The sequence below is a fragment of the Varanus komodoensis genome, unplaced genomic scaffold (genome assembly GCF_004798865.1).
Source record: "Varanus komodoensis strain SLA01 unplaced genomic scaffold, ASM479886v1 scaffold23, whole genome shotgun sequence".
Classification (NCBI taxonomy): domain Eukaryota; kingdom Metazoa; phylum Chordata; class Lepidosauria; order Squamata; family Varanidae; genus Varanus; species Varanus komodoensis.
In genome coordinates this window covers 9057488-9085386 of record NW_025335627.1, presented here as the reverse complement: position 1 = coordinate 9085386, position 27899 = coordinate 9057488, and the positions used below count along the sequence as shown (strand labels likewise).

At 43.7% G+C, this 27899-nt stretch overlaps 1 protein-coding gene across 1 annotated transcript in view; it reads right to left on the bottom strand.

The window, feature by feature from the left end:
* Window positions 1-27899, bottom strand: part of TMEFF2 (transmembrane protein with EGF like and two follistatin like domains 2) — a 241161-nt gene that overhangs the window by 80366 nt on the left and 132896 nt on the right. Inside the window, exon 5 of the mRNA XM_044432148.1 lies at window positions 18067-18163. Within this exon, the coding sequence (XP_044288083.1) occupies window positions 18067-18163 (97 nt within the window). The remainder of the gene's footprint in view (window positions 1-18066; window positions 18164-27899) is intronic.

Genomic DNA, 27899 nt, shown 5'->3' with positions numbered 1-27899 from the left:
ATTGAAGTCCGGGCCCAATTCAAGGTGTTGGTGATGACCTATAAAGCCCTAAACGGCTTGGGTCCTGGCTACCTGAAGGAGCGCTTACATCCATATATGCCCAGCCGCCCCCTGAGATCGGCGGGAGAGGCCCTTCTCTGGGAGCCCTCCGTGAAAGAAGTTAGGAGGGTGGTTACTCGGAGGAGGGCTTTCTCAGCGGTGGCGCCTAAGTTATGGAATGCGCTCCCCAGAGAGGTCCGCCTGGCGCCGTCGTTATTTGTTTTTCGGCGCCAGGCGAAGACCTTTTTATTTAAGCAGCATTTTAAATGTTAATATTATTGAATTTTATCTGGCCAGGGCGGCTTATTTTATATTGTATATTTGTATTTTATTTTAATGTATATATTTTAAAATGTTATTTATGATGTTTTAATTTATTGTTGTAAGCCGCCCCGAGGCTTCGGCGAATGGGGTGTCATAAAAATGTTTTAATAAATAAATAAATAAATAAATAAAATATTTGTGGGTTTCAGGCACCTAATGAAAATATACCTTTTCCAACAAGCATTCATCGGAAGGTATAGGGACCTATTCTTGTACATTGTTTAGACATTGCTTTTCTGTAAATAACTCATAATGAAAGGCATACATAATATTATCTTATGTGCTAATATTGATTTGATTCTTCCAGTGCCTGCAGAGCTGGAGTCAAATAACCCACATGCAAGAGAGTCAAAGAACCCACATGCAAGAAAGAGGTGTTAGCAAATTTGGGGTAACCTCGAGGTTTCTAAACTTGCCAGGGCATGTCAGATCATGAGTTGGAAAAATCAGACAGACAACCAGCCTGGAGGAAGAGTATCACAGAGAGACTGCGAAAGGGATGAATTCACACATGCATGGGCTTGTGTACACACATCTATGCACAGAAAGAAGGAACCATCTTATTCCTTCACTGCCTAGTTTACCAAGGAGCTGTTTTTAAATATCCCTAGGGAAGGAAGAGACAACTGCCCATAGACATGAATGGAGAAATAAACAATTTAATGTTGCTGGGATTGAGAACAAGTGTGGTTGTGCAGCCCCCGCCTCCACCTTAGCAGCAAAGACAAGAGCGCCTGCTCTTAATTCTTATTTAGTAGGAAACATGAATAACAAAAGCAAAACAAAGCAAAACACTTTGCTGATGCTAATTCCAAAGCAAGCAAATAGAGTTCATCATGAGCCTGGAAAAGAGAAAGTTATTTACAACTTTGTCAGGAGAAAGTTGTCAGGAGAAAGTTATTTACAACAATCCCGCACACGGGACACTGCAGGTCAGACTTTGAGTGGTTTGCAACAACTCTGCAGAGTTGCCCCAAGATATTGGACTTCTGTTGCAGGCTGAGGGCTGGACAGAACCTGGGAGAGTCGTCTGCAATAGCCCTTCCATGCTGCTCATCCTCCTCACACTGCAGGTTGGGCTGATGGAGGAGCACAGTGCAACTCATTGTTCTACCCCTGTTGGAGATTACAGGGCTGTGCTAGGAGAGAATAGCTTACAGCATCTCTGCAGTGACCATGCAGTTCACAGTGTAGGCCTGAGAATCATACAGGTTCCCCTGCACATATGTGTTAGTCATGTCTGACTCTGGAGTCGGTACTCATCTCCGTTTCTAAGCTGAAGAGCCAGCATTGTATGAAGGCGCTTCTGCAGTCATGTGGCCAGCATGACTAAATGCCAAGGCCCAAGGGACACTGTTACCTTTCCACCGAAGTGGTACCTATTTACCTACTTGCATTTGCATGCTTTCGAATTGCTAGGTAGGCAGAAGCTGGGACAAGGCTGGTGCTCACCCCATTGTGCAGATGTGGAGGAAGGGTTTGACAATATGCATGGAGGACTCTGGACCTATTCTGGAATAAAATGAGAAGAAGTAGCTGCTACATTTAAAGTGATGTCCATTTTTGCCTCCATTTAAACCTACACACAGATAAGAACCAGACATATGCTGGGTTCACACTGCACACCAGTGCACCCTGGCAATTAGCCATGGTGGGTTGGTTGTTTTGCAAAATACCCACAATGAGCCCAACAGACCGTGTGACCTGGAACTTTGCTCCTGCCCTCTCCTTCTTCCCACCTCTCCTTCCAGGCCACAGCCAGTGTGGTGCAGGAGTGCGGTGCCAGGATTCAGGCGATCCGGGTTCTAGTCCCCACTCAGCCATGGGGCTCACTGAGTCACAGACTCGCAGCCCAACCTCTCTCTCACAGGGCTGTTGTTGTGGGCATAAGATTGAAAGCAGCAGAAGGAGAATCGTGTAGGGTGCCTTAAATTCTTTGGAAGGAGAAAAAGCAGGATATAAATATAAGAAATAAATATTCCAGGGGACACTACAAGGAGGAACAAGTCTCTTTTCTCTGATATCTGGGATCCTGATTTTAGCTTCCAGCAGCTGTCAGAAAGTTTTCTGTATTTCAATTAATTCAATCTCCTGCCTCACCTGGGACAATGGACAGGTCTACTCTCAAGCAGTGGCAAGAAAGGGTACCCTGTGCTGTTGAGAGTAGGAGCACACTTCTAACAGCAGCCTCCAAGAGATTTTTGCTACTCTCAGCAAGCATCTGGTTGGCTGTTGGGCCTCTTGCACCTCAGGTCATGCTGGCTGGATTCAGATGACATGGCAACCCCCCACAGGGGACAACACACCATCCTTGGAGAAGCACCCATGTTTGGTGGGTGGTTGTGTCATCTGGACCAGGTCATATAGATGCTTCTGAGCCATAATCACATGTGCTTTTAAGAGTGTGTGTGCATGTGTGTGTGCATGTGTGTGTGTGCGCAACTTCTCCCTCTCCTGGCACCCCTGGTCTTACGATCCTTTTAGTTAAAAAACCTTCCCCATTCTTTTTGCCCAGATTCTATTCTCTCTTCCTTCAGAGAATCCTTTCAACACTGACTTGCTTGGCAAGGGACTTCTCTGTTTCCCAGGACGAGGTCTGAGGATACACAGTGCAGCAACTTTGCTGAATATAAGCAGGTTTGGTCCCTTTGGTCCCTGGATGGGAAACCAGCGACAAAGCCCAGCTACAGTACCTTGAGCTCTATAATGGAAGAAAGGTGGAGCAGGAACGTACTAAATAAAATTAAATGAAATCCCCAGTGGAAATGTTCTCAGGCATACACTTGGGTTTATATCCAAAGGTGCCCTTCTACAAGCAGCAAGGTTATTTCCAGCTTAGTGGGTGAGTGGTGTATGAAAAAGATTGCAAACCCAGACATGTTCTTTTGCCTGCATCAGCTCTTATACAAGTTTTTGCAAAAACTCATCCTCCAGACCTTCTGTGGCTTATTACATTTTGCATGTCTCATCTTGTAATTTCTCTATTCAATATGATTCTCATACTGTATTGCTACCTACTACCTATTCTGGGGCGGAACCACAGAAAGCCTGCTAGCTCGCACAAGAAGGCATGGAACAGTATTAATATATTTCCTACTTCTGCTCATGGATGTTTTGGATTCAGCTCTCAGTTCATGCAAGAAGCTGGCCTGTATGAACAGACCGAACGTGCATCCCATAGATCCCATGTGCATTGCAGGCCAAGACTGGAAGCACTAGGCAGGGGTGGCCCTATCATCAGGTAGAATGAAGCAGATGTCAGAGGCAGCGGCAGGCCCCTGCTATTCCACCTGAGCCCACCAGTCATGTCCCTCTCTTGAAAGACAGAACTGTGTGTGCCACCTCACCTCCCTGCACCCCAAAGCTAGGCTTTGAGCATGGTGGAAACTTATTCTGTCACCCGTGTTGAGGTCAGAGTCAAAAGCCAATCTAGTTGGCTTCTGCACACAGAACGTAGGGTTCCTTTGTCTCCCACAGAAAAATTTCTTGGGCCAGTCCTTGTGGTGGCGGGGAAGAAAATTAGTTCATCAAGGAAACTAGTTCATCATTCCTAAGCTCTGATACATTTGAAAGGAATTCCAGGGTTTTGTCAAAAGCCAGGTTCCCCCCTTCTCACTTCCAAAACACAGACCGTTATTTTATTCTGCAGCACATTTCCAGTAAGCACAACTAACAAAGAAAGAGTCCCTGAACACGCACAGAGCAGTTTATTGAACCCCATCTAGCAACTACTTCCCAGCATTGTCCTTTTGAATACCCCTGGGCTGTCCTTCTTGGAGACAAGCTAGGCTCTCCTCTGTCCATGACCCCCCTAGTTGGTCAGCCCTTCTCTCCTGACAGCACATCATGGGGACAACCCTTGGCTGGCTGCAGGAGTTCTTTCCCCTGTAGTTTCCTGACTAGGCTCAACATCTGCCTGAACACCTGGGGAGGGTGCCCTTGAGGTAAGCCCCTCTGCTTCTCCCATTTCTGGTTCCCAGGGCCCCTCCTCCTCTGATGAGTCTGCATCTGCCTGACCTTGGTACATGCACCAAGGTTCACTGCCAACAGGAAGTCATTCCTAACAGATTTCTTAGAACATAGTTTGAACACACATGATCCGCATTTACTGAAACTAGTTTAACTCTTCCCAAACAGAGTAGCAAAAGCACTTCCTATAGTTTTAGAAAGATATTCTGTCTTCTTCCCAGTTTTTCATCTTATCAGAAATCCATCCTATGAGCCAGGAAACCAAGCCCAACTCTTGCTGGGTTCACATGACATGGCAAACAACCCTGCACAGTTTCCAGCATCCATGGCCTTTTGGCCAAAGTTATCAATCACATGATTTCCCAGTCAGCACAGTTTCCACGCTCTCCTCTTTGTCATCCTGGCCTCCCCTCACATCCCAGCAGCCCCCAAAGACTAAATCCTATCCTTTCCCTGTTTTTGCCTCTGGATCCCATATTGCAGTTCCTGAGGCAGGTTCCTTGTCCCCCATCCTGAATGTACTTGCATCTCTGCAATGCTTTCCACCCACTCCAGCCCCACAGAGTTTTTCTGTTAAATGAAAATAAGCAGTTTCACTATGATTCCCACATTCTCCCTCTGTGTATTTTCATACTGTGTTTTCACTCTGGGTATTTTGCAAAGGTAAACAGGAAGGTGGACACATCACTCAACCAATGGGAATAAAGCACCAACGACATGTCTGGTGCTAGGAAGCTGAGGGCAGAAGAGATGGAAAGCTAGAAGCAGCCACTTCTGCCACTGCTCTAGCCAGGAGACTCTATGGTATTTCCACATCAGCGGAGGTAAAATGGTGATTCTGAGTCCAGATACCTGGAGAAGCTACAACAAAATGTGGAAACTTGATCACAGACCACTGATTCTCTCAGTGGTTTTAGAAAACTACTGCTACTACACAGAAACTCTGGAACTGGGTCTGGGTGACACAATGGGAAGTTTTCACCATGGCTTCTCATGTTCTGGGAACACAAACTCCAAGTTGTCTGTGTTATAACCTACCCACACTTAGAATTCATCTGTGGCTCTTCCTGTCCCCTGCCTTCCTTTACTGGACCAAACAGTGAGAATCACCACCTCCTCAGATTTCATAGGTGTCAGCATTCCTCCTCCCTCTGATGATTATTAATTAATTAATTACATTTCTATACTGCCCCATAGCCTGCAAATTCAAACGTACAAGTAGGGATGGCCAGATCAATTCTCTCCTTAGTCCATGTTAGTTTTGCATGTGTTTATTTGTAAATCCATTTCTATAGTAGTTTGCATTTTAAAAGAAATATGCACCAAAATTTAAATAGCATCTGTGCAAAAAATGTGCAATTCTAGACATATTGCATCTCAAAGGATAGAGCACACATTTCTAGAAGTATTCATCCTAAAATGTACATTTCTATGCACATTTCTATTTTGGTTTGCCTTTTTGAGCCAACAACTACGCTGCTCGCTTTGTACGAGTGTGAAATCCAAGGGGAAGCGGCATTCCAATCTGCACATTAGTCTGGGAAGTGTGGATCAGGACTGCTTGCTTCCCAATTTTGACTGAACATCCCTATGTACAGACATGAACACTGTGTGGTTAGTAGAAACGACAGAGACCACCCATGTTTCAAAGACTGCCTCCATCACATGTGGTCTGAAACTAGTGCAAATAGGTCACCCTGCGCACACCGCTGAACATCAAACAGCCAAGACCTCTGTGCCTAGGCTTTCAAGCTACCTCTTAGTGCTTTCATAATCAATTTCAGTATTGCATCATCTTTTGTAGATGTTCTGGCTAAAAGAGGCAGATATATGTCTGCTCTACTGATTTCATTGCCACATGGATTGAGAAGCTGGCAAAATCAGATATCAGTTTCCTCTGTACGTTCCCCTTGCTTTATTTTGGATGTATTTGGCCATAATAAAGATAAATATTGATTGCTTGAGCAATATTGATTTTAGGGGCAGTTGCTGCTGACAGCTGCATGATTTGTACAAATTTCTATCCTCTTATAATGGAGTTTATTTGCATGAGAATTCAGTTTGAGTGTATTGATGCCGGGATTTACTCGCTGAATTGGCACAGAATAGAATTTACATATAACGTATACCTGCAGTTAGGGAAGAAATATGGGGTTAGGGGATGTCCCTTCAGTTGCATTTTTCCCCACACGCCCTAGTGGTGAACAGTTTTCCTTTAGTTAGAGTGACTCTGCGAGAATGAATGTTTGTCTTTAGCAGGCTTGTAAGGAGCCGTTAACAGGAAGGGACTTGCCTGATCCTCAAACGAAGGGTGTCATCATCAGCTGTGTTGCCAGGTCTGCACTCAATCTGTTATTCAGACCCACCTTATTTCATTGCTTCCACTCCACCCTTCTCCAATCTTTTTTGAAAAAATATTTATTATTTATTTATTATTTGCATTTATATACCAGCCTAATAGCCCAGAGGGCTATCTGGGTGGTTTACAAACATTAAAACCCACCATCTTAAACAAATAAATAAATTGGCTATACCACGACAGTATAAAATAACATAGCTAAAATGAATTAAATAAATATACTATTAAAATTAATTAACTTTAAAATATTGGTTAAATAAAAATCCTGCTTTCCTTGACACAGTGCCTTGCAGATACATTGGACTGCAGGGCCCATCATCCACTTGTAGCAAACTTGTGAGGTGCTACACTGGGGAAGTCCACCGTAACCCTTCATGATGGTTTTGCTCTTAAGTCACCGCAAAGGAAGGAGCTGGAAGGGGCTGCCACACAGTCATGAATTCCAGGCACTTCATCCTGGATTCCCACTTGGTGACTGACATGTGAGACATGAGACAAAGCCATGCATCATGCCAGAGGTTTGACTTTGCCCAAAGAGAAAACCGCAGGGTCAGGGCAGCATTATTATCACTAATGTAACTGCTTTGCTGTGCAGCAGGAATGATTCCAGTTTGTTGCAGGGAGGTAAGAGCAATGGCAACAGGAGCACGATGAACACAGTGCCAACATGCAATGGCTTCCGATGAAACATCGCGGCTTATTGCGGGTTATTCCACCCATGATGAGATGTGGTGCCTGCAGGTGCCAGGCTGACTGTATAGGCCCCACACAGCGGTTGTCGTTTCGTGTGCACTTGGTGGGTGTGTGAAAGGCAAAGGTTGGCAAGACTCATAGACTCCTACAATGGACCAAGGGTTGTGTGAGGGCTGTTTAACTCCCACAAAGCCCACATTTACAAGATACTCATGTCATGACAAGCGCCAAATAGAGGCTGCTTATTCAAAATGGTGCCTGCACATGGACTGCAGCCTCACCATGGGTTAAATAACCCACCAAGGGCTGTCACACCATGCAAACAGCTCCACTGTTTTCACATTTACCCTCCTGATTTCCCTCCTGCATGGAGTTATGGATTCTTGCTACAACAAGCAGCTACAGCCTAGGCGTGGCTAGGAGCACACATCCTGTAGATCCTGGAACAGTTCCTGGTGGTCATGAAGGGCACAAGGGAGATTCCTTGGCAGCCACTGCCTGTCCAGCAGAGGGCTTCAAAAGCATAGGACATTGCGTGTCTCAGTCAACCATCTAGCGGCTGCTGAGGTCACCTGGAATCTTTGCAGAACTAAATGCAGGGTTAGAATAGAGGATCACAACCCCACCCCAGAGGGACAACATTTGTTTTGGTGTTCCAGCTCATGTAGCTCATTTTAAATATTAGTGGCTCAATAAGCCTTTCTGGTTGCTGACTCCGAGCAGAGCAGAGCAGAGCAGAGCAGAGCAGAGCAGAGCAAGCTGCCCCAGCTGGTCTAGGACCTCTGGGATATAAAAAGCCAAGCTCCCAGAAAGTGAGCAAACAGGGAGTGCCAACAGGAGTCCCTAACACCCCCCCTTTGTTTCTTTTCTTTATTTCACATTAATTCCCCATCCCCCCTGCATGTGCGCGCGCGCACACACACACACACATTTTCTTCCTTGTAACACAACTCCAATTACTGATAGGACTGTGTTGCTTGTCGCTAACCTTTAGTGAAGACATTTGACAACATCAGTTGTCACAACAGCCACCCCAAAGACAGACTCACTAAAGCTGCACTAGCAATGGACCAAGGAAACTCCACATTGGTGGCCTGCAACAACTACCGCAGCTGCACACCAGTAGCCCTGTTACAAGAAAAGGTGAGAGCACTGGAGCAGTGAGTGTCCACCCTCTGGACAATAAAAGAAAACGAAGAGTTTTTAGACAGGGTGGAGGAGCTGCAACAGTTAAGTTTAGTCCAGAAGCAAGAAGAGCATCAGCAAGCTGAGGCAGCAGAAGAGAACCCTGAAGGAAGGGAAAATGAGGAGACTCCCTGGAATGGGGTGACAGACGCAGAAGACCTAGAGGACACTCAGCACCAGTGGAAGCAGTGGAACTCTCGAAGCGCTTTAAGTTACTTAAGGAAGGGACATGTGAGAAACCCACTGTGGAAGAACTACATGACATACTGGGTAACTGAAAAAGAGACAAAAGACCAATCAAAAAAGGAAAAGGATAGCAACATTTGCAGCAAAAGAAGTGAGTTAGTTGTGGGAGATTCCCTCTTGTGCAGGATGGAAAGATATGTATGTTGTGATGATCCAGAGAATCGCCACATATGTTGTCTCTCTATTGCCAAGATCAGGGCTTTTTTTGTCATAGAACGCACCGAAATGGTGTTCTGGCACCTTTTTTCGACAGATTTTTCCACATGAATTTGAATCGCCCTGTCAGGTATAGCAGGTTGGCGGCAAAATCATTAAAATGGTGCATATGGGCTGCTTGTGTGTCCGTGCTGGTTGTGATGGTGCTGCTCGGCTTGTGACGCTGCTGGGCTTGTGATTGGTCATGTGGTCGCGCGCTGAGTGCTTACTGCGGGCGGCGACCATTGTATTTCATTACACAGTGTTGGTGTGTGTAGAGTGACTGGCTACGTGCAAAAGGTAAATAATTTCTTTATTTTAAAAAAAATGTTGGTGAATTGAAAATCTTTTTTAAATTTTTAGTGTAAAAGTGTGACCCCAAATTTAAAAATGAAAAACATTACTAATTCTCAACCACCGGTCATGCTAATAAAAAGGCCAGAATATTAAGAACTTAATATATATATTTTTTTAAAAAAATTAACAAGATGTGAGTCCTGGCACTTTTTTTTAACAAAAAAAGCACTGGCAAAGATTAAAGATATAACCAACAAGTTCACAGAACCCATACAACCCACTGACAAATCCCTCTTCCTTCTCTTCCATGTGGGAACTAACAATACTGCCATGAGAAGCTTCAGTGAAATAACATCAAACTTTGAAGTTCTAGGGAGGATAATAAAAAACACTGGGGCCTAGATAGTCTTCTCAATCCTCCTAGTACGTGGAAGAGGAACTGTTAAGGAAAGAAAAATCCTTCAAGTGAATGACTGGCTACAGTGGTGGTGCCATAAAGAGAGATTTGGCTTACGGGACCACAAGCTAAGCTTCTTGGAAGATGGACAATTGGCAAATGATGGGCTGCACCTCACAAAGAAAGGGAAGCAGATGTTTGGCCACTACATGAAAAAGTTCATCAGGAGAGCTTTAAACTAAAACCTATAGAGGAGGGAGATGTGCAGCATGGCATACCATCACCTGGCAAAGACTTATATATTTCAACAGGGAAAAAACCTCAAGCAGGGCCCAACACCAGTCTCCCCAAAAAACGTAGGAAGAAACCCAGGGCACAGCAAGAATGAATTTCGATGTCTCTACCCCAATGCCCAGGGTATGGGAAACAAACAACACACACTTGAGCTCATAGTACATGAGAGCAATTACGATCTTATAGGATTAACAGAAACTTACAATTGATGGATACAACCTGTTTAAGAAAAATAGGACAAAAAGGGAGATGGAGTTGCACTATATGTAAGAGACACATATATCTGCACAGAAATACAAGAAGAGAAACTTGGTAGCCCTATTGAAAGCATCTGACTTAAAGGGAGCAAAGCTTTCGACATAGTGCCACCTGACATTCTGATAAGCAAATTCGCAAAAGATGGACTAGATGGAAAAACTATTAGGTGGATCCAAAATCTGCAGCTAAATCGGACACTAAGAGTGCTCATGAATGGTGCTTTCTCAAATTGGATAGAGGTAACTAGTGGGGTGCCACAAGGTTCAGTCCTGGGCCCAGTGCTCTTCAACATCTTTATTAATGATTTAGATGAGGAAGTACAAGGGAAGCTAATCAAATTTACAGATGATACAAAACTGGGTGGAATAGCAAACATTCTAGAAGACAGAAGATTCAGGGCGATCTTGATAAACTTGAACACTGGGCTGAAAGCAACAGAATGAGATTCAATAAGGACAAGTGCCAAGTCTTCCATCTAGGAAAAAGAAACCAAATGCATCAATTCAAGATGGGGAATATGTGGCTCAATAGAACTGAAAAAGAAAAATATCTCAGAGTACTTGTGGACAATAGGCTAAATATGAGCCAACAATGCTATTTTGGGATGCATTAATCGAAGTATTACTTCCAAATCATGGGAAGTAGTAGTTCCCCCATACTCCTCACTAGTCAAACCTCATCTGGAATGCTGTGTCCAGTTCTGGGCACCAAGAGTGAAGAAAGATGCAGACAAATTAGAAAGGGTCCAGAGGAGGGCAACAAAAATGATCCAGGGTTTGGAAAAACTGCCCTGTGAGGAGTGCCTGAGAGAACTGTGCTCATTCAGCTTTGAGAAGAGAAGACTGAGGGGGGACATGATATCCCTCCATAGTACCTCAAAGGCTGTCACAAAGAGGAAGGTCAAGATCTCTTCTTGCTGATGCCAGAGTGTAGGACACGGAAGAATCCATTCAAGCTGTGACAACCCAGATTCAGGCTGGACATTAGGAAAAGCTTCCTCACTGTCAGAGCAATACAGCAATGGAACCAGCTGCCCAGAGAGGCAGTGGGCTCTCCCACACTAGAGACATTCAAGGTGAAACTGGACAGCCATCTGAGTGGGATGGTGTAACTTGGTGTCCTGCAACAGCAGGGGGTTGGACCTGACGGCCTTCATGAGCACTTCCAACTCTACTATTCTATGGGAAGGAAGAACCTCTGAGGCTTACTTCTGGGTACTGGTTTGCAGCCTAAGTAACTCTCATAACAGCCTTCAGCATGAAGCAGATGCTGAATCATACAGCAATTATGTGGAAGCAGTTTATTGCACCAAGCCCTGGCTCTAGTGGTGGTTTACTAAGGACCAGTTGATACCTCACTGAAGGAGCATGGCCCACTTCTGCACTGTTCCAAGCACCATTCCAGATGGAAGGATGCTGTGAATGAAGAGAACGATAGTTTCTTCCTTTGCTAGTATAATTCTCACGGTTGATATTCGGATGGGAAGGAATCAGCTAATTATCTTCCACCCATGTGGTTCCTCTATCCACATTACCCTTCTGGAGTGGGACTGGACTACAGGGAGGAAAATCTTATGATGTGTGAATTGGATTTTAGTCACTTTCCATGCACCCTTACGTTTTGCTCTTCACACTATCTTTTTTCTTTCTTTTTTGCACTAATCAGACCCATTGCTCCTTTACGTTAAAGGGTCCTACAGGAACTATGAATTGAAGTAATGTAAGCGGGATGCAACTTTTTGGTCCTGACAGATTTTGTAAATAGAAGATCTCAGAAAGGTTAGCCTTCATCTGAGATATTGCATTGATCTATATTCTTACTTTTCCTTTAAATCAAAGAGCATTTTCATTTGTTATATTTATTTACTTCAGTTTCTGCCATCTGGATTTCAAGTAGTTCAGAGGACCAACAGTTTCTGGTCTTGTTGACCTGTAATGCAACGATTTAGGACTTTGAATGGGGATGTTTGACACGGTCATCTGCAGACATTAAGCTACTTTATAAGATGAAAGGGCCCTTCCTTTGATATGTCCTACTTCTATACTCCATGACAGCCATGAGATGCTTTTTAAATACAGGGAGGTGGGAATGATCTCTTAAATTTTTCTCTCAGCTCAGATCATAATGTTTCTTTCCCCCTTATTCTGTCAGGGGTGTTACAATGAATCACCCTCTATCATCTGAAGTCAATTGTTTTCTTAGCAAGCTCAGAAATCAAACACAAAGCAAGTAACAGCAATGCCGGATTTACCAGTAGATTGCAATCTTGTGCTTAATAAATGGACGCTACCGTTGGCCTGCTTTAAATATTCATGAAGGTTACACTGGTGCAAAATGCATTAAAGGTGGGAATAATGCCAGTAATGTATGATCCTCTTATAGACAAGGAGCTTTCACAGATTAAAAGAAGCAAGATGTTAAAGACTTTAGACTGAATAGTCTGTTTCTCAACAGAGTGAAAGAAGTTCCATAATGGAATGCCAAATTGTGTGTGCACGTTTGCTTTTCTCAAAAAAGAAAATGCGCTAACACTCTGTAGTCTGAAGTTACCATCTCATTAATGGATCACAGTCAAGGCTGTTTGAAAATAGTATGGCTAAAGACTGTTCTGCAGATTTCATAGCAAAATGCTTGGAGGAATAGCGGGGATGGCTCCTCATGCCTGCAGTTGCCTTTTAATGTGAACTTGCCAAATTCACACTTCACAGACATAGACCATAATGCACATATTCGCACCTCAGTAATTTTCCAGTGCAGTTCACAAATTAAAAACACCTGTGAAAATGCATCTCTTAGGAGAAATGTGCATGAAGATATGTACGGATTTTCATATGAACTTTAGCCCCCCCCCCCCCCCGTTAAACTGATGCAGAAATGAGAAGGAAGCAACTTAAGGTTGGAGACATGAGAAACTGGGCAGAATCAAGCTTGAAAGAGCTACCTGTCCTAGAAGTCTGCATCCATTCACCTACATGAAAATTATCTCAACCTAATCTTCCAGGTGTTTATGTATTCCAACTATTTCAGAAAACTGTACAGCATTTTTCATTCCAATATATTGAATGCACCTTTGATGCACCTTTTCAAAGGGGGAGCCAGTTCCTTGGGTGATAAGAGCTCCCATTTAAACGTTACTTTGGAGGAAAGGAAACATGGGCACCTCCTCTCCCCTGTTCAGATAACCTCCAGCAAGGACTGTATACTCTGCATGAATGCATGCTCTGTAGAGGCCTGATTATGGGGTCTGTGGTAGTGGCAGTAGGCCTCCCTCCAGACTTGAGCTCATGCAGGGGTCTAGTCTGGGTTCTAGTCCCTGCTCAGCCACGGAGCCAACTGGGTAACTTTGGGCCAGTCTCAGACGCTCAGTCCAGCCTATCTTGCAGGATTGTTGTTGGGATAAAATTGAGAATGGGAGGAGGAGACTGATGTAAGCTGCTCTGAGTTCTTTAAAAGAAAAAAAGTGGGATATAAGCATAATAAATAAATAAAGCAGAGAGCTCCTAGAGGCCAAATAGTGGAATAATCATCCCACTCCTCTGCCTCAAAATTTCAGGATTGCTCCCAGATAGAAGCGCAGGCCTGGGCTGATGGACTCGCAAGTCACTTTCCATTGCTGTTGCTATAATAGCATGTTTTTTTCTTCATTTGAACAGCTGAGTATGTTCCTATTTGGTTCACAGTTTGAATCTGCATATCAGAGTCCCGCATGCCAAAGAATGGCCACAGCAAAATATCTGAATAATAAATTATAATTAATAGTGACAACAGCAGGTATTATTTTCTCCGAGTGGGATTTGGCAGAAGCAACAACGAGGAGATGAGAAACTGCAGTGGCTGTAGCCGTGCAGAATGATGCCCATTCTTGCTTGGGATCATTAGGAACCCAAGCACATCTGCGGGCACACCTGGGCCCTCTTTCCTCCCCGGCATCCTGGGAGTGGGAGGTGGCTGCCACATGCATCCTCCAAATGATCTTTCTCTAAGGTATTTACAACCAGCCGTTGATAGCTGTAGCCTGGGCACCACCCCAAGGCTCCTTTCCTTCCTGTCACAGCACCAGCAGGAGGAATATGGTCCGGCGGGTCAGATCCACACAATCTGCCCCGCCCACGTGGCTGAGTCAATTTACAGCTGCATGGGAACATATCACAGAAAAGCGACTCTCCCATGGCTGTAGCTGAAGGATGCCGGACAGATGGGAGAAGGGGAAATGTCTGTGCTTGTTTCCTCGTAAAGCTCATTCTCAAGGAATGTGGGGAGCTGCCTTATACCATGGTGGGTCCAGCTTGTTATTGTCTGCAATGCCTGGCAGTGATTCTCCAGAGTCTTCCAGCCCTGCCTGAACGTTCCTGGGATGACCCTGGGTCTTTTTGCACACAGTCTTGATGCTGCAGCACCCAGGCATATCTCTAGGTACTGCAATTCTGCTTTATAGCCACTCACTTGGTGCACTCCGCTCCCAAAACATAAAACTTGTCACTCACATAGAATGTGAATGGTCTTCTGTGCATTTTGGAAGTTTTAGGCATGGGCAACCTGATACGAAAACAGTCATTCTACCACAATATTCCAATTTAAGATGACAAATATGTCAAGTCAAGCATAGATCTTTCGTGAGGGCACGTGGAGGGTCCCCAAGCAATTTTGCATCCAGGCACTGGATTAGCTCTAGTACATTTGTGGTCTCCTATGCCTTCAGGTCATAGCCCTGCTTGCAGTACTATGATAATATCCTTGCCAGAGTTTGGTATGCCCGGGGGATGCCAGGGACAGAGCCAGCGTGTGCAGTCCCATCCTTGACTCCACTATTAATCCTGACATGTTCTTCTGAACGCCTAAAGAGTAAAAACATGGAAAATGTATTTTCCAGGGCACCTTTTTAATGAAACTGAGACTGGAATCCAGACATGGCAAAGGGTCCCAACCAACCTGAACTCCATTTTATTTTTAAAGGACTTAATCATTGCCTTGGCTTTACAAGTTGCACATCTTTACTTTTAGGGAGGGGGGCTCTATCTACCTACCTACCTACCTATCATATTTGTATGCTGCTCCATAGCCCAAGGGCTCTCTGGATGGCTCATAAGAAAACTCTTGGGTGGCTTTCTGGGTGACTCACATTGTTATGATTCTCTTGGAGAAATGTCAAACTTGGAAATATATTTAAAGCAGAGTAGGTTTCCTGTTCCCGAAGACAGCAAAGAGATAATACAATAACTTTAAATGGTAGCTGTTTCTAAGGGGGAAAAAGCTCTACTTTTAAAGAATCATGATAGAAAGCAAAGAAAATAAAACCATATAACCTTGTTTATTTTGGCGTGAACACTGTCATGTGTTTGTACCATTATGGTAGCCTGAACAAGCCAGAGTGGCTTGTTTAAGCCATGATAAATGCCAAGAGGAATTGGTCTAACTGCCTGCTTAGCCACAGTTTCTCATGTTGTCTGAACCCAGGTGACCTGGCTTGTTTGGGAGGAAAGTAAACCTCAGAGGGGAAAGTGAACCTCAGAGTCTCTCCTGGTGTTCTTTCAGAGCTGCTTCCCCTCAAGCAAGACTGCTGCCTGGTTTTGAATGGCATGACAAGCTGCACCTGGGCCAGTGAGTTAGCAAAAGCTGCCTGGCTTAAACAACTTAAATAACCCAATAAGTGACTTCTCATGATTGGCTGAACTGGTCTCTTGTGTGGTCCCCCTTTTCCTGCTTCAAAATATGATCCGCTGCTTTAATATGCTATTGTTTTCCTAGAAAATCCTCTTCCGCATATCCATCTTTTCTTGAAGGGCTTGGAGGCTGCCATCACATATCCAATATGCAATGCTTGAGGGCAAAGCCCCATTTAATTCAGTGGGGCTTGCTTCCATGTAAACATGCATGAGATGGTGCTGTTAGAGCTTTCCCTCCACAAAGGCTGACTTGGTGATAAAGATGGAGCACTTCAGCTCCCACAGTTATTATGCAGCTCTTAAGAGCCTAAGACGTTTCAAAGAGGCAATCAGAAAAAAACACATGTTTCCTGCTGTAAGAGGATTAGAGTTGGCATATAGTAAGTCAAACTGTGGCTTGTTTGTTTTTTTATTTGAACTGTATCAATAATTTCCAAAGGAACCGTGGCCGTTGTTGCGTTCTCTCCAAAATCTGTTTACAAATGCTACCACTGGTATGTTATTTTACAAGCATGTATGTTTCTTCTACTAGGGAAACAAAAAGGTTCAACTCGTTTCCATAAGATGTAATATGAATCTTGATAAATTTAATTTTAACAAGTGATATCCCCTCCCCTTACCCTCAAAAAGATGTGTATTGAAACTAGCCCTTATTCTGTTTCTGAGCAAGCAATTTTTTGAAGGAGTGGGGAGAGTTTAATTACCCAGTGCCTGCTCTTTTCATCTGCCGATTCACAAAATGGCTAGGTCCAATCACAAATGGTGCTCACCCTTTTTTTGCCCTACTTTTTTTTATCTGATCATGTGTGGCTGCAGATTTTTAAGAACAGTTCATACCTCAGGAGCTTCCAGCCCAGCTGACAGAAGCTACAGCTCATAGTCTTGGGGAAGCAAAGAAATGCTCAACTGGGCAGAAATGAAAGAACATGTCATTGACCAAACCACTAGCATGGAAACTGGCTTCCTCGTGGCTTGATAGAACTCTTCCTTTACTCTTTGACCAAGAAGGAAAACACAAAAGGATTGTCAGGCATGTGGCAAGCCATGGAACCAATGGTTATAGGTTGTATTTGACTTCTGTGAGTCACACAAGTTGCATGGCCTTGGTTTGGAAGAAACCTAATAAGTGCAAAGAGGCATACTGGCATCTGATAGCTAGACTGAGACCCAGGCCCCATTCAAAATAATCTAATATAACTAATATAATAATCTGGGGGGAAAACTGGGCAAAAACTGCTTGCTGAGAGCTGCCATCTGCATAAACATTACTTCCAGTCTTATTACTCAGTGGCTGTATAGATGGTCATGTCATGAAGAAATGAATGTGGACTGCGGGGTTGGAACCATCAAGCATTAAGTATCCTAGCTGCATAGGTGGTCTATAGAGAACCCACAAAACCTGTTTTTGCAGGGTACACATCACACAAAAGGAGCTTACATATACATACACATCTGTCTATGCAAACGGAACCCTGAACACTTAGAGATTGGTGGGTGCAATCAGTATAATGAAGGTCCATTTTGACCCTGGAGGTCCATGATTAGGCTGGCTCCATAAATACCATGAGATGATTTTGCAAACTCTGTGGTGGTGGTTCATTGTTGATAACCCTTGAAAGCCACCCCTCAATATTGCAAAGTGCTTAATTTACCAGCAAGGACTCACTTTAATGTCAGCCCTAAAATCACATATATATTAACAAGAAATATTCATTCATTCATTTAATTTCATTCATTCATTTAATTTCATTTTTATACAGCCCAATAGTCAAAGACTCTCTGGGTAGTTAACAACAGCTATTTATGAATTCCATGCCTGACTAACCCCATCATACCCTCAGTCTGTAAAAGTCTATCAAAAATCTTAGTACGGTTTGTTGTTTCCTGCTTGTCAAGTTTAATTTGCAGAATCACATTCCTCCCATATATATTTTCAGTCATCCCATCATGATATCCAACTAAATTCTATGTGTGGAAAGTTCAACATAAACTGGACCTCTAACATTACTCAAAATACAAGGTTGCCTCTGCCCACCTCTGTCTACCCATTCCCTGAACACCATTTCAGTGCTGACTGGAAGAACATGGTAATAAGACAATGCCAAGATTTTCACAATGAATATAACATTTTATAAGTGTTTCCATACCAAACGTCCTCTGCATCTTCATCACACTCTGCCCCAAATTGACAAATGTCACAGGTGGAAGTTTCCTTTTGGATGGTTTCTCCAGAACCTTCGCTTCCTGGGAGAGAAAAGAATCAATAAAAAGAAAAGATGTAAATGTGTTGATCAAATATTAAAACTAAACCGTCACGATTGCAGAAAATTATCTACATTTGTCCATGACATGTGTGAATGACAAGAGCTCAGGCCTTGCATGCTGAATGCATGTCCCAGGGTAGGGCATGGCATTGTCTGTATCAGAGCTGCACTTTCTAGCCTACCTGCATTCCATGGCACATCGACAACGTGTGTACACACGTTTGAAAGTGGAAGCATCTCTCCCTGTGACTGAGAACCTTCCCTTTGCAGCATTCTGCCTTACACAGAGAGGAACTGGAGATCATAGCAACCCACAGGGGTATGTTACAGGCACAGGTGGGCAGGGGAAGGAAGTGGGCATGGCTTCTTGGCCCCAGTGATTGTGTAAACCTGATCAGTGGATGAAAATGAAGCCTGCTGTCCTCCCATATGTTCAAAGTGCCAATGTCTTTGGGTCAAAACAAACATGATTTTATATCTAGCAGCTATGTCTGTTTTTATGCTAGCAGCCCGCCAAATTTGGATCTTAAAAGCCTCCTTCCCCCACCTCCCATTCTAGGGCTCCTGTCTGATTTGAGAGGGCTGCACTTACTCTGGAGTGATAATGCAAAGAAGATATAGCTTCTAGACATGGATGTAAAATAATGTCTGCTTGGCCCTCAGCTATAACATGTTTGGGAGAGGTCACTATATAAGGCCGTTGTAGTAAAAACACTGCCCCCCAATAAACCCCCAAAACAAAAGGCCCAGTTCCTTGGGATAACTTTAGAAGTTTTTAAGGTTCCTCAAGCCCCTTTGTAGTTGTCCTTGTGCTTGCCACATTTGTGGTTTTGATGGGAAACTTATCTGCATATTTCATTTTTCCAAGTAGCAACCAGCCTGTAACCTAGACAACAAATGGTGAAGCTACATGTGACATAGAAGGTGATGTCATATGTGCATTTCTACCCAAATTAAAAAAAAACAAAAGCAATTCATCTGCACTGCAATCTTGAACAGCGTACCGGAAGCTGTGTGGATGGTGGGGGTGCTCCTGAACCACCAGTGAGTTCTTTCTGGCTGTGTTTTTGCTCAAAACGTCTCCCCAGCGGCTATTCCATCCCCAGAAGAAAATAAATGCAGAGAGGGGAAGAAAGCTGGGTGAGAGATTTTGAGTGGAAGGCCACCTGGTAAAAAGGGGGAAAGTGGGGGCTGCCACCAGCCTCACCCCCTGCGAGAATTTTGCTTAAAAGGGCAACCTGAGTCTGCTTCTGTTTTCACAGCTAGCTGTGAAACATACGTAGGTGTGGTGTGTGGAGTCAGCCAAAGTGTGTAATGATTGGCAGTGGAAGGGGACATTGCAGGGGGCTGTCCCCAGATTCCTGAAAGAGCAACCTTGACACTTCAAACCGACAGACCGATCAATTGGCTTTGCATATAAGAAAAGAAGTGCAAAGACCCACACAAGAGATCCAACCCATTACGAAGAAAAGAAGCACAAGGTTTCACAAAGGGCTAAATAGTCTGATCAGAAGCAGCTTATGATCCCATCCTTGGTGCATCTCTTTCGAATGGAAGGAGCAGCTGCAATTAGAAGCCACAAAACACAAACAGGGCAATAAATAAATGCATTAATAAATAAATGTGGGTCAGTCGCCCTGTACACAGGTTTTCATCTCCCTTCTGGAACAGGTACAGAGATCAAGCACCTGGTCCATTCTGACCCAGACAGCAGAAGGCCACTTGGAAAGCAACAACCAGACAAGTCTTTGAGGAGGGGAGGAGGTGGGTTATCATTCCGCTGGCGGTTCTCTGGTCAGCACATCTCTTGCCTCCAGGGTGACAATTTTCAGGAACCAACTGGTATTCCGCACAGCTAGATTTAGCTCCAGGGCCTCCAGTGGCTCATCCCTTGATTGGCTATTGCAGATCCCCGGAGCAAACAGCCATGGCCGACTTAACCAGGTGAGTGGAGTGAGATATTGCTTTGTCAGCCTGAGGCAGGCTCTAGCTGGCTTTGGGGTTTGCTGACTATTTGATTTGATCTATTATCATGAAACTTTATTTTAAAAAATAGTTAAAAATAAAGATAGCAAAAAGGAGAGATGGGACACACACAATAATATAACAAGATCACTAAAAAAATACCCACCCACCCAACCACACACGCACAAAGAAAATAGCTAATTCTAACTCTTTGGTATATCACTGATAGGTTTGTGGGACATGTGTAGTAAAACAGCCCAAGTAGGAGTCCACACTCTCAGAAAAGAATGAAAATGTCATGATAAAAATCTTGTCTGGTTGAGGCCAGGCTTAAGTCTGTCTCATGTTGGTTCAAGCTTCAGAAAAACAGGAAGCTGGAAGCGAAGGTCGATGCCTTAACTTTTCCATATCACTGATGCTGTTGTATAATGTCACGAACAATGTCATATTCCTTAATGCGGACTGGCTTTCGAGACCATAGTATGCCAGTCCCCTTTCAACTGCACTGGTTCTCAGTTGAAGTTTGGGCTTGATTCAAAGAGGTAGTATTCACATTGAAAGCCCTAAATGGCTTGGGGCCAGGTTATCTGAAGGAATGCCTCATCACTTAGGTACCTACCCAGTCCCTAAGATTATCTTTGGGGTCCTTCTCTGGGAGCCCCCTCCAAAGCAAGTAAAGAGGGTGGACACCAGGAGAAGGGTCTGTTCAGTTGTGGCACCCTGGCTCTGGAATGAGCTCCCCAGAGAGGTGCACCTGGCACCTACCATCTCCTCTTTTTGGCACCAGAGGAAAACCTTTTTATTGGCCCATTATTTTAATAATCAACCTTTAATCTTAGGTTTTTATACTGTATTTTTGTACTACTGCTATACCTCTGTACTGATTTGATTGCAACTGCTTTGGTTATATTGGTTTTATTATTTTAGTGTCTTATTGTTTTATTGTGTTTATGTTATTCTCTTTATGTTTTTAACTTGTTGTTTATTGTCCAGAGAGCCTTGAGCAGTATAAGAAAGAAAGAAAGAAAGAAAGAAAGAAAGAAAGAAAGAAAGAAAGAAAGCCAGCCAGCCAGCCAGCCAGCCAGCCAGCCAGCCAGCCAGATCTTGGCGTAATATGACAATTTTTAGCACTTTCAAACTTCTTGTACCTGTTATTATTTTTATTACTTTGCTTTAGAATTTTGTACCCTGTAGATGTTATTGGGTAGGTGATGGATGCAAAGCTTCTGGTTATTAGCTCTGCAAGTGTCATTTTTATAAGCAGTAGAACTTAGGGTCTTATAATGGCAGAACCTTGTTTTTGTGGTGGCTTCTTGCAACTCATCTTAATTAAAGAGCCTCTCCTGTGCCCCTTTAATACAAGTTATAGCACATGTATGGGGTTTTTGTGTGCAAGTCTGTGTCATTATATGTGTGTGTGTTAGAGAAAATACAGGCAAGACTCTTTAGGAAACAAAGGAAAAGCTGGGTGCCGTAATGATGTTAAAATCAGGATATCTTGCTTGCTGACTTTGTTAAGTTTATACATAGTCATAGCCTACATCATTGCCATCAACCTCGTGTTTTTCAGTTGGCTGCTTCGGAGACTTCCAATTTTATTTATTTATAACATTTTAATATACTTGCTTTCATTCTGTTTGAAATTCCAGGGCACTGCACAATCCATTGCATCATGACATAAAATAAAACAATAAAACAACTGATGAAGCCCTTCTTAAGTACATGCACAAGTTAAAATGCCTGGATGAACAAAAAGACTGTATTGGAAAGATTGCAAGCCTAGAGATTTAACGCTCGAGCCAAAAAAATGGGTGGAAAACCAGCAACCCCCACTTTTTTCCCAGCTATAATAAATCTTTGCACTGGGGTGGAACAGGAACTCCCCCCACCCCACAGCATTTCCCACTACATCCCCTGCATGTCTGCCCCCTTTAGCTTTCACGTCTCTAGGACCAATGTGGGTCCTGGACAAACCTCTGCAAGGAGAAACTGGATGAGTAAATTCACAATGCCCTGGCAGGGCCATACTTGTGATAGAAGGAGCTGAAGGAAGGCCTCAGCATGGGCAGACCAGTATATATATTGGGATAGCTGACCTTCAAAGATAAGGTGCAAGACCATTTTTACGATTTCCAAGTTGAAAGCTTCAGAGAACATGTAACAAATGCCAAGTGTTACAGAGCTCAATCATTATATCTTTGCAAACCTCCCAGATTTCTGAGATGCTAGAAAAGAATAAGTTCCTACATTTTCCATTTTGTGAAATTGCATGCTCTCCCTCCCTCCTTCCTCCCCCCCCCCGCTTTTCAGTTCCTCTGAAAATCACTTTCCAATGTACTTAATTTTAATTTAAAAGGATTGCCCCTGTTTTCTTCTTCCTTGCTTTAAAGCAGGCATCAATACTGGTAGCAGGTAGGTTTTTGCCACAGACTGAGAAGGTTCACAAAAACAAGAAAGGCATTTAGATCTGAAGTCAAAAAATTGCACGTCTATAGAAGGTTTACATTTGGAATAGTAATTAGACATTTTGGAGAAAGAATATTTCGCACATAAATATAGCATCCCCTTTAATTTCTGTTAGAAATGAAGTGATGTTTCTTTCATTTCAGTCATTGTAGATAGTTGCAGGACTCAGAGAACTAGTCATACTCCCTGACATTAAATTAAAACAGCAGTCTCCTTCCTTCTATTTTTTCTGACATTGGTCCCCGCAGCATGCTTGGTTACAAAATTCGTTTAAGGTGGCTTTTTTCTCTGTCTTTCTCCCCCTTCCTTTCTCGTTCCCCCACTGTGCAGATGAGTGCCTTGATAAAACCAGACAACCTAGAAAGAGTTATTTTCTCCTTATTTCCTGCTGCTGTTTAAACTTCGGGAGGTTAACATGTTCATTTTCTAAGGGTTGTTGTTTCTTACCACTTTTTTGAGCCACTTTCTAATTTACACTTGCCTCCATAGTTTAACTGAAGAAATCTTGACAAGGGAAACTGAATTATTCTTCAGAGACGCAAACAGGATGTGAAGTGTTTCCTACCACTCCAAAAAATTCTATCTGTGTTTTTAGAAGTTCTTTCTTCTAAAATTTTACAGGTCATCTGTTACCAGGAGCGGGTACAGCTAGAAAGAGGGATCTCTGACTCCTTGCTCTGCTGCTTCTTGTGGCAACCCAGTCACGGCTTCAGATTGAAAGACTGCAGAGCTATGAGGCGGTCCCCTCAGACCCCATTCGGGAGACCCTTGCCTCCTGATTCTCACTCCCACAAGCCCTGCTGCAGCCTTGCACCGTGACCCCCCCTTGCGTAACAATGGAATAGCTATTTCTGAGCCCCCATGCACAGCGGCCCACGCACTGTTCTCACAAGAGAGCGGTTTCCTTCCTTGATTTCGCCCTGGTGTCTTGTATGTTGACAAATAGGAAGCAGACACATGCACTGGCTAAGGTTCACGCCCTGCCCAGAAGCAGCATGTTTTCCGAAGGATGCCTGATTCCTATAAGAGGAACAGATGCCTTCTTCTCACCTTAGCTCCATGTTTTCTTTTACTGATAACAGTCCTCTATTTGGAGGGCTGCCAGAAGACTCTAAAGGGCTGCCCAGTGCAGGTTCAGCTTAGAGATAAACAAGGAAAGGCTGGAGCCTTGAACTCATCCATCCAGAGCACCTGGGCTGGGCAGGACACACAGGCCCAGTCTTCCACATGATGGTGAGAGGTTCTGCGTTTTTATTTAAATTGTAGCACATATTTCTAATTGTACAGGTATATCAATGTGTGCATATTTTATGTAAAGCTGTGCCACTTCTGCCCTCTTTTGGGGGGATTCCTTAGTGGCCACCCTACCTATGATAAGTATGAGTGCTACCTGTCTGAGTGTGCAGTGGAAGGTTTGAAAAAGGTTGCACTCATCCAGTTTTGGAATCCACATGCATCCTAGTTGCTTGAAATAGCTTATGCTCAAACATAGTATGTGCAGAGGGCCTCCCTCTACATTTACAGAATGCACAGAGGTCAGGGAAGAGCCAGTGGGTCTGACTTCACTATCTGATCATGTGGTGACTGAACATGTGCAAGGAAGAAGTGACGGCTTTGGATCGGCAGCCTACAACTTGGGCATTTGGACTTAGTTCACTGAAAAAAGATGCTGACTTCCTAAAGGCAAACAGAGATTTCTGTGTGATTTCCTTTACTTAATCCAGCTTGGGAACAGGAAGGTGCCAATGGAAATGCATAAAGTCCATAATCTGGGGGCATGGAACAATTTTCTTATACGGGGGTAGAGAACTGCCGGTTCACAAGGCTCCTCAGTCCATCTCCCTTTGCTCAATGGGTTGGATGTAAACTCCAAATGAGGCCCCATAAAGGGAATTCCTTCAGAGAAGACTCCCACTTTATTTCCAATTACAGACCAGGAACCTGGAAGTTTATATATACAAAACCAGCATTCCACCGATGAACTGTGCCAAAGAACTGCAGTGAAGACCATGAAGAGAACTGCTGTACTTGCCTGGTTAGTTAGTAATCACACCATTCAAGCATGGACTGCATTGTTCTCCTCCTATTATTGCATTTATCATTCATTGTAAAAACACTCTGGGTAAGATTCTTTGAAGGGCAGGATATAAATAAATATGCTACATTCTTTAAAAGGTGCAGGACGCATACATATACATATGGGTAGGAGAGGTAATAATCCATGAATCGGTGGCTGAAGTTGCGTTCAGGCTTCAGCCCAAAACTGGGGGCTGCTGGTTAAGTGCAATGCTACTCCTCCTCCATGTATTTGGTTGGAAAAAGTGAGTTGGATCCAGAGACTTCAGTCATAGAAACGATTTTAGAAAAGATTCGCTAAAATTGATAGGGTTTAACTTAGCCATGGCTAGTATTACCCACTGATATCAATGGATCTAGTCTGTGCATGACTGAGTCTGGGTCCAGCTCAGCATCTGATAGTGCCAAAAATCGCAAGGAAAGAAAAGAAAAGAAAAAAAGAAAAAAGAACTGAAGCTTCCTGGATGCTAGAAACAGCTCTCCTTCCCCAAACAGAAATGCACAATGATTTGAACATCACACTGAGGGATCTTACAGAGAGATCATAGCAGAAGGAAGTAGGTCAGAAGGGTAGCAGAGACTGTGAGAGGCCACTAAGGAATGCACGGAGGGAGGCCAGTGGTGTTTGCGAAGTGCAAGAGACTAAACGACACAAGTGCTTTATTCCAAAGTGAATAAAAATCATCCGCAAGCAAACACTGGCCAGAGAGACGCTCAGGCGGCAGTATATGCACACAAAAGGCATCACAGGGCGGAGGGATGCAAAGTGATCAACAAGGCCAGGTGTGAAGGAAGAGGTTGCTGCAGGAGCAACCATCTCCCACAATTGCTGGCAGTGGCTCAAAATAACATCAGAGGAAAGAATAAAAGACAAACCACTACAGTACCTGCCATAAATACCAAGTGCGCCGCACAGCTCAGTTCCTCTGGCTGCACACAGCTTTCTTGTTTGGCAAGGGCAAAATTACCTATCCCACGCAAGCCTGCACACAAAAAGGCAGCGAACTGAAATCTCCATTGTGGACTCAAGCTCTGAGCAGGCACCAGCCATGGGCGTTGAAACATTATCCAGGGTATCAGTGAGCTTTCAGTCAAGGTCTCAGCATGGATGGCAGCAATGTAAGTGCCTATTAGAACATCAAGAGTTTCTCAGAAGCAAGCGACGCACGGGGTCCGACGGAGCAAGGCGGAAGCAAAGGGATATACGCAGGAGCCCTGATTTTCTGCAGCAAGCATCCTTTCTATGCCGGGGGCTTGCGAAGGGATGACTCATGTGCTACAGGGAAGGGCTGGTTGGCATTCCCCTGTGATTGCACGGCTTTGGCCTTGCTGTAGGAGCCTCCCACATGGTCGACCGTCATTCAAACATCATCGGAACTGCATGTGATGGAGCCATGGGGAACTGGCAGCTGTTTTGCTCTGATTCTTGGCTCTTTCAAATACCATCAGCCAGCAGACAATGTACACAGTTTTTTTCCTTTCAAAAAACTTCAACTGTTTCTGTCCCAGCTACTCCCCTGAATTGAGTGTGTAAGGTAAAAAGACAAAGCTCTCCTAGGGTGGGATGGGTTGGTGATGGAAGAATTCTAGTTTTGGCAGCATGTGGCCTGCTAGGTCTTTTTTTTAGGCGGGGGAGGAGACAATTGACCATGTCCCTCAAAAAAGGCTGACTAAAGTCTAAACTCGCAGTTGCTGTGTTCCTGCAACATCTGTGGCGGCTCCTTGCGCTGCCTCTGTTGGGCAGCCTCCATTTTCTCCTAATATAACACTGGTCTACAAATTTTGGGAAATTATCGACCTCCAAGATACAATGTGCTAATTCTTACATATTAGGAACAGATGAATTAGGAAACAGGTGATAAAGGTGCTGGTTGGCTAAAGTTTTCAAGATTTTTCACAATAAAGATTTATACACAGGCGAGTATATTTGCCTACAAGGGAGGGAGGTGTTTGAGGATCATGATGCCTCGAAACTTCGCAACAAAGTATGGTAGAAAATGGTACCACATGGAAGTGTATAAATTTATCTTCACTTTGAGACTAAAGATTATTACCTAACTGTAATTTATTGTCCTTTTATTGCAAGGTGCATTTGTCTTGGTCAGATCTATGCATCATAGAGTTACATCTCGTGGCTTGTGAAAGCGTCATTGCCTAACATTTCCAAGGAACAGTTGCGTGATATTTTCCCTCAGAAGCCAAGATGCCTCAAAACTGTGTAAACAACTTCTGCTACATTTGTGGCAAGGTTATATTTGCATCTCAAAAGTGCAGTATGATGGCAGTGGAAAAGAAGGCATCCCACCTCTATTTTGGATGCAAAATAGGGGATCAGGACAAGAGTTGGGCCCCTCATTATTGTTGCATTACATGTGCAACTTATCTACATCATTGGCTAACAAGAAGAAAAAATCCATGCCTTTCGCAGCCCCAATGGTGTGGAGGGAACCCGCCAATCATAGCAACAACTGCTATTTTTGCATGATTCCCCCAGTTAAAATGAATAAATGAATGGAAAGTTATGTTATTGGTATCAATAAAAGATAAAATTATAATGATTGGTGTGGCACCATTCTCATTGCTATATCACATTTTGCAGAAAAGTTATGGAGCATAATCCCACATCCCCCTCGTAATTTTGAATTATTTTAATGCAATTTTGACCTGAAGCTGTATCTTGGAAACTGGAGCCAATTAATACTCAGGACTTAATTTTCCTTTATGAGTGACCCAAATCTGGTAAAATTTAGCTACTTTCATTTCCAAGGCTGTCTATTTACAAAAAGCAAGTTTTGTGAGGATCAAGGCAGAGAGGAAGGACTTAACTCTCACACCGTACACCCATGGTCTCCTCAGTGCCCCTTATGGATTGTATGGACATTTTCATTGTGCACAGTCATTCCATTCACACAATTAAATCCTCTTTCATTCAAAGTATGAGTGGACTATGTCCTGGTATACCACATAAATGTACCATAGATGTGTACCATGGAGATGTGTACCAAAAAGGCACACTAATTAGTGAACCAGCTATGGTTGAAATTCCCTGCTGCTGAAGGTTTGGGAGATCTCATGGGGAGATCTCATGCCTCCGTTGGTCCTGCCAGCGTTGTGCTAGACTCCACTGTCTATCACCAGCAATGAAGCACATGGAGGCCTGGAGATCTAGTGCATACTCAAGAACATCCGTCTGCGGTAGCTCTGATGCC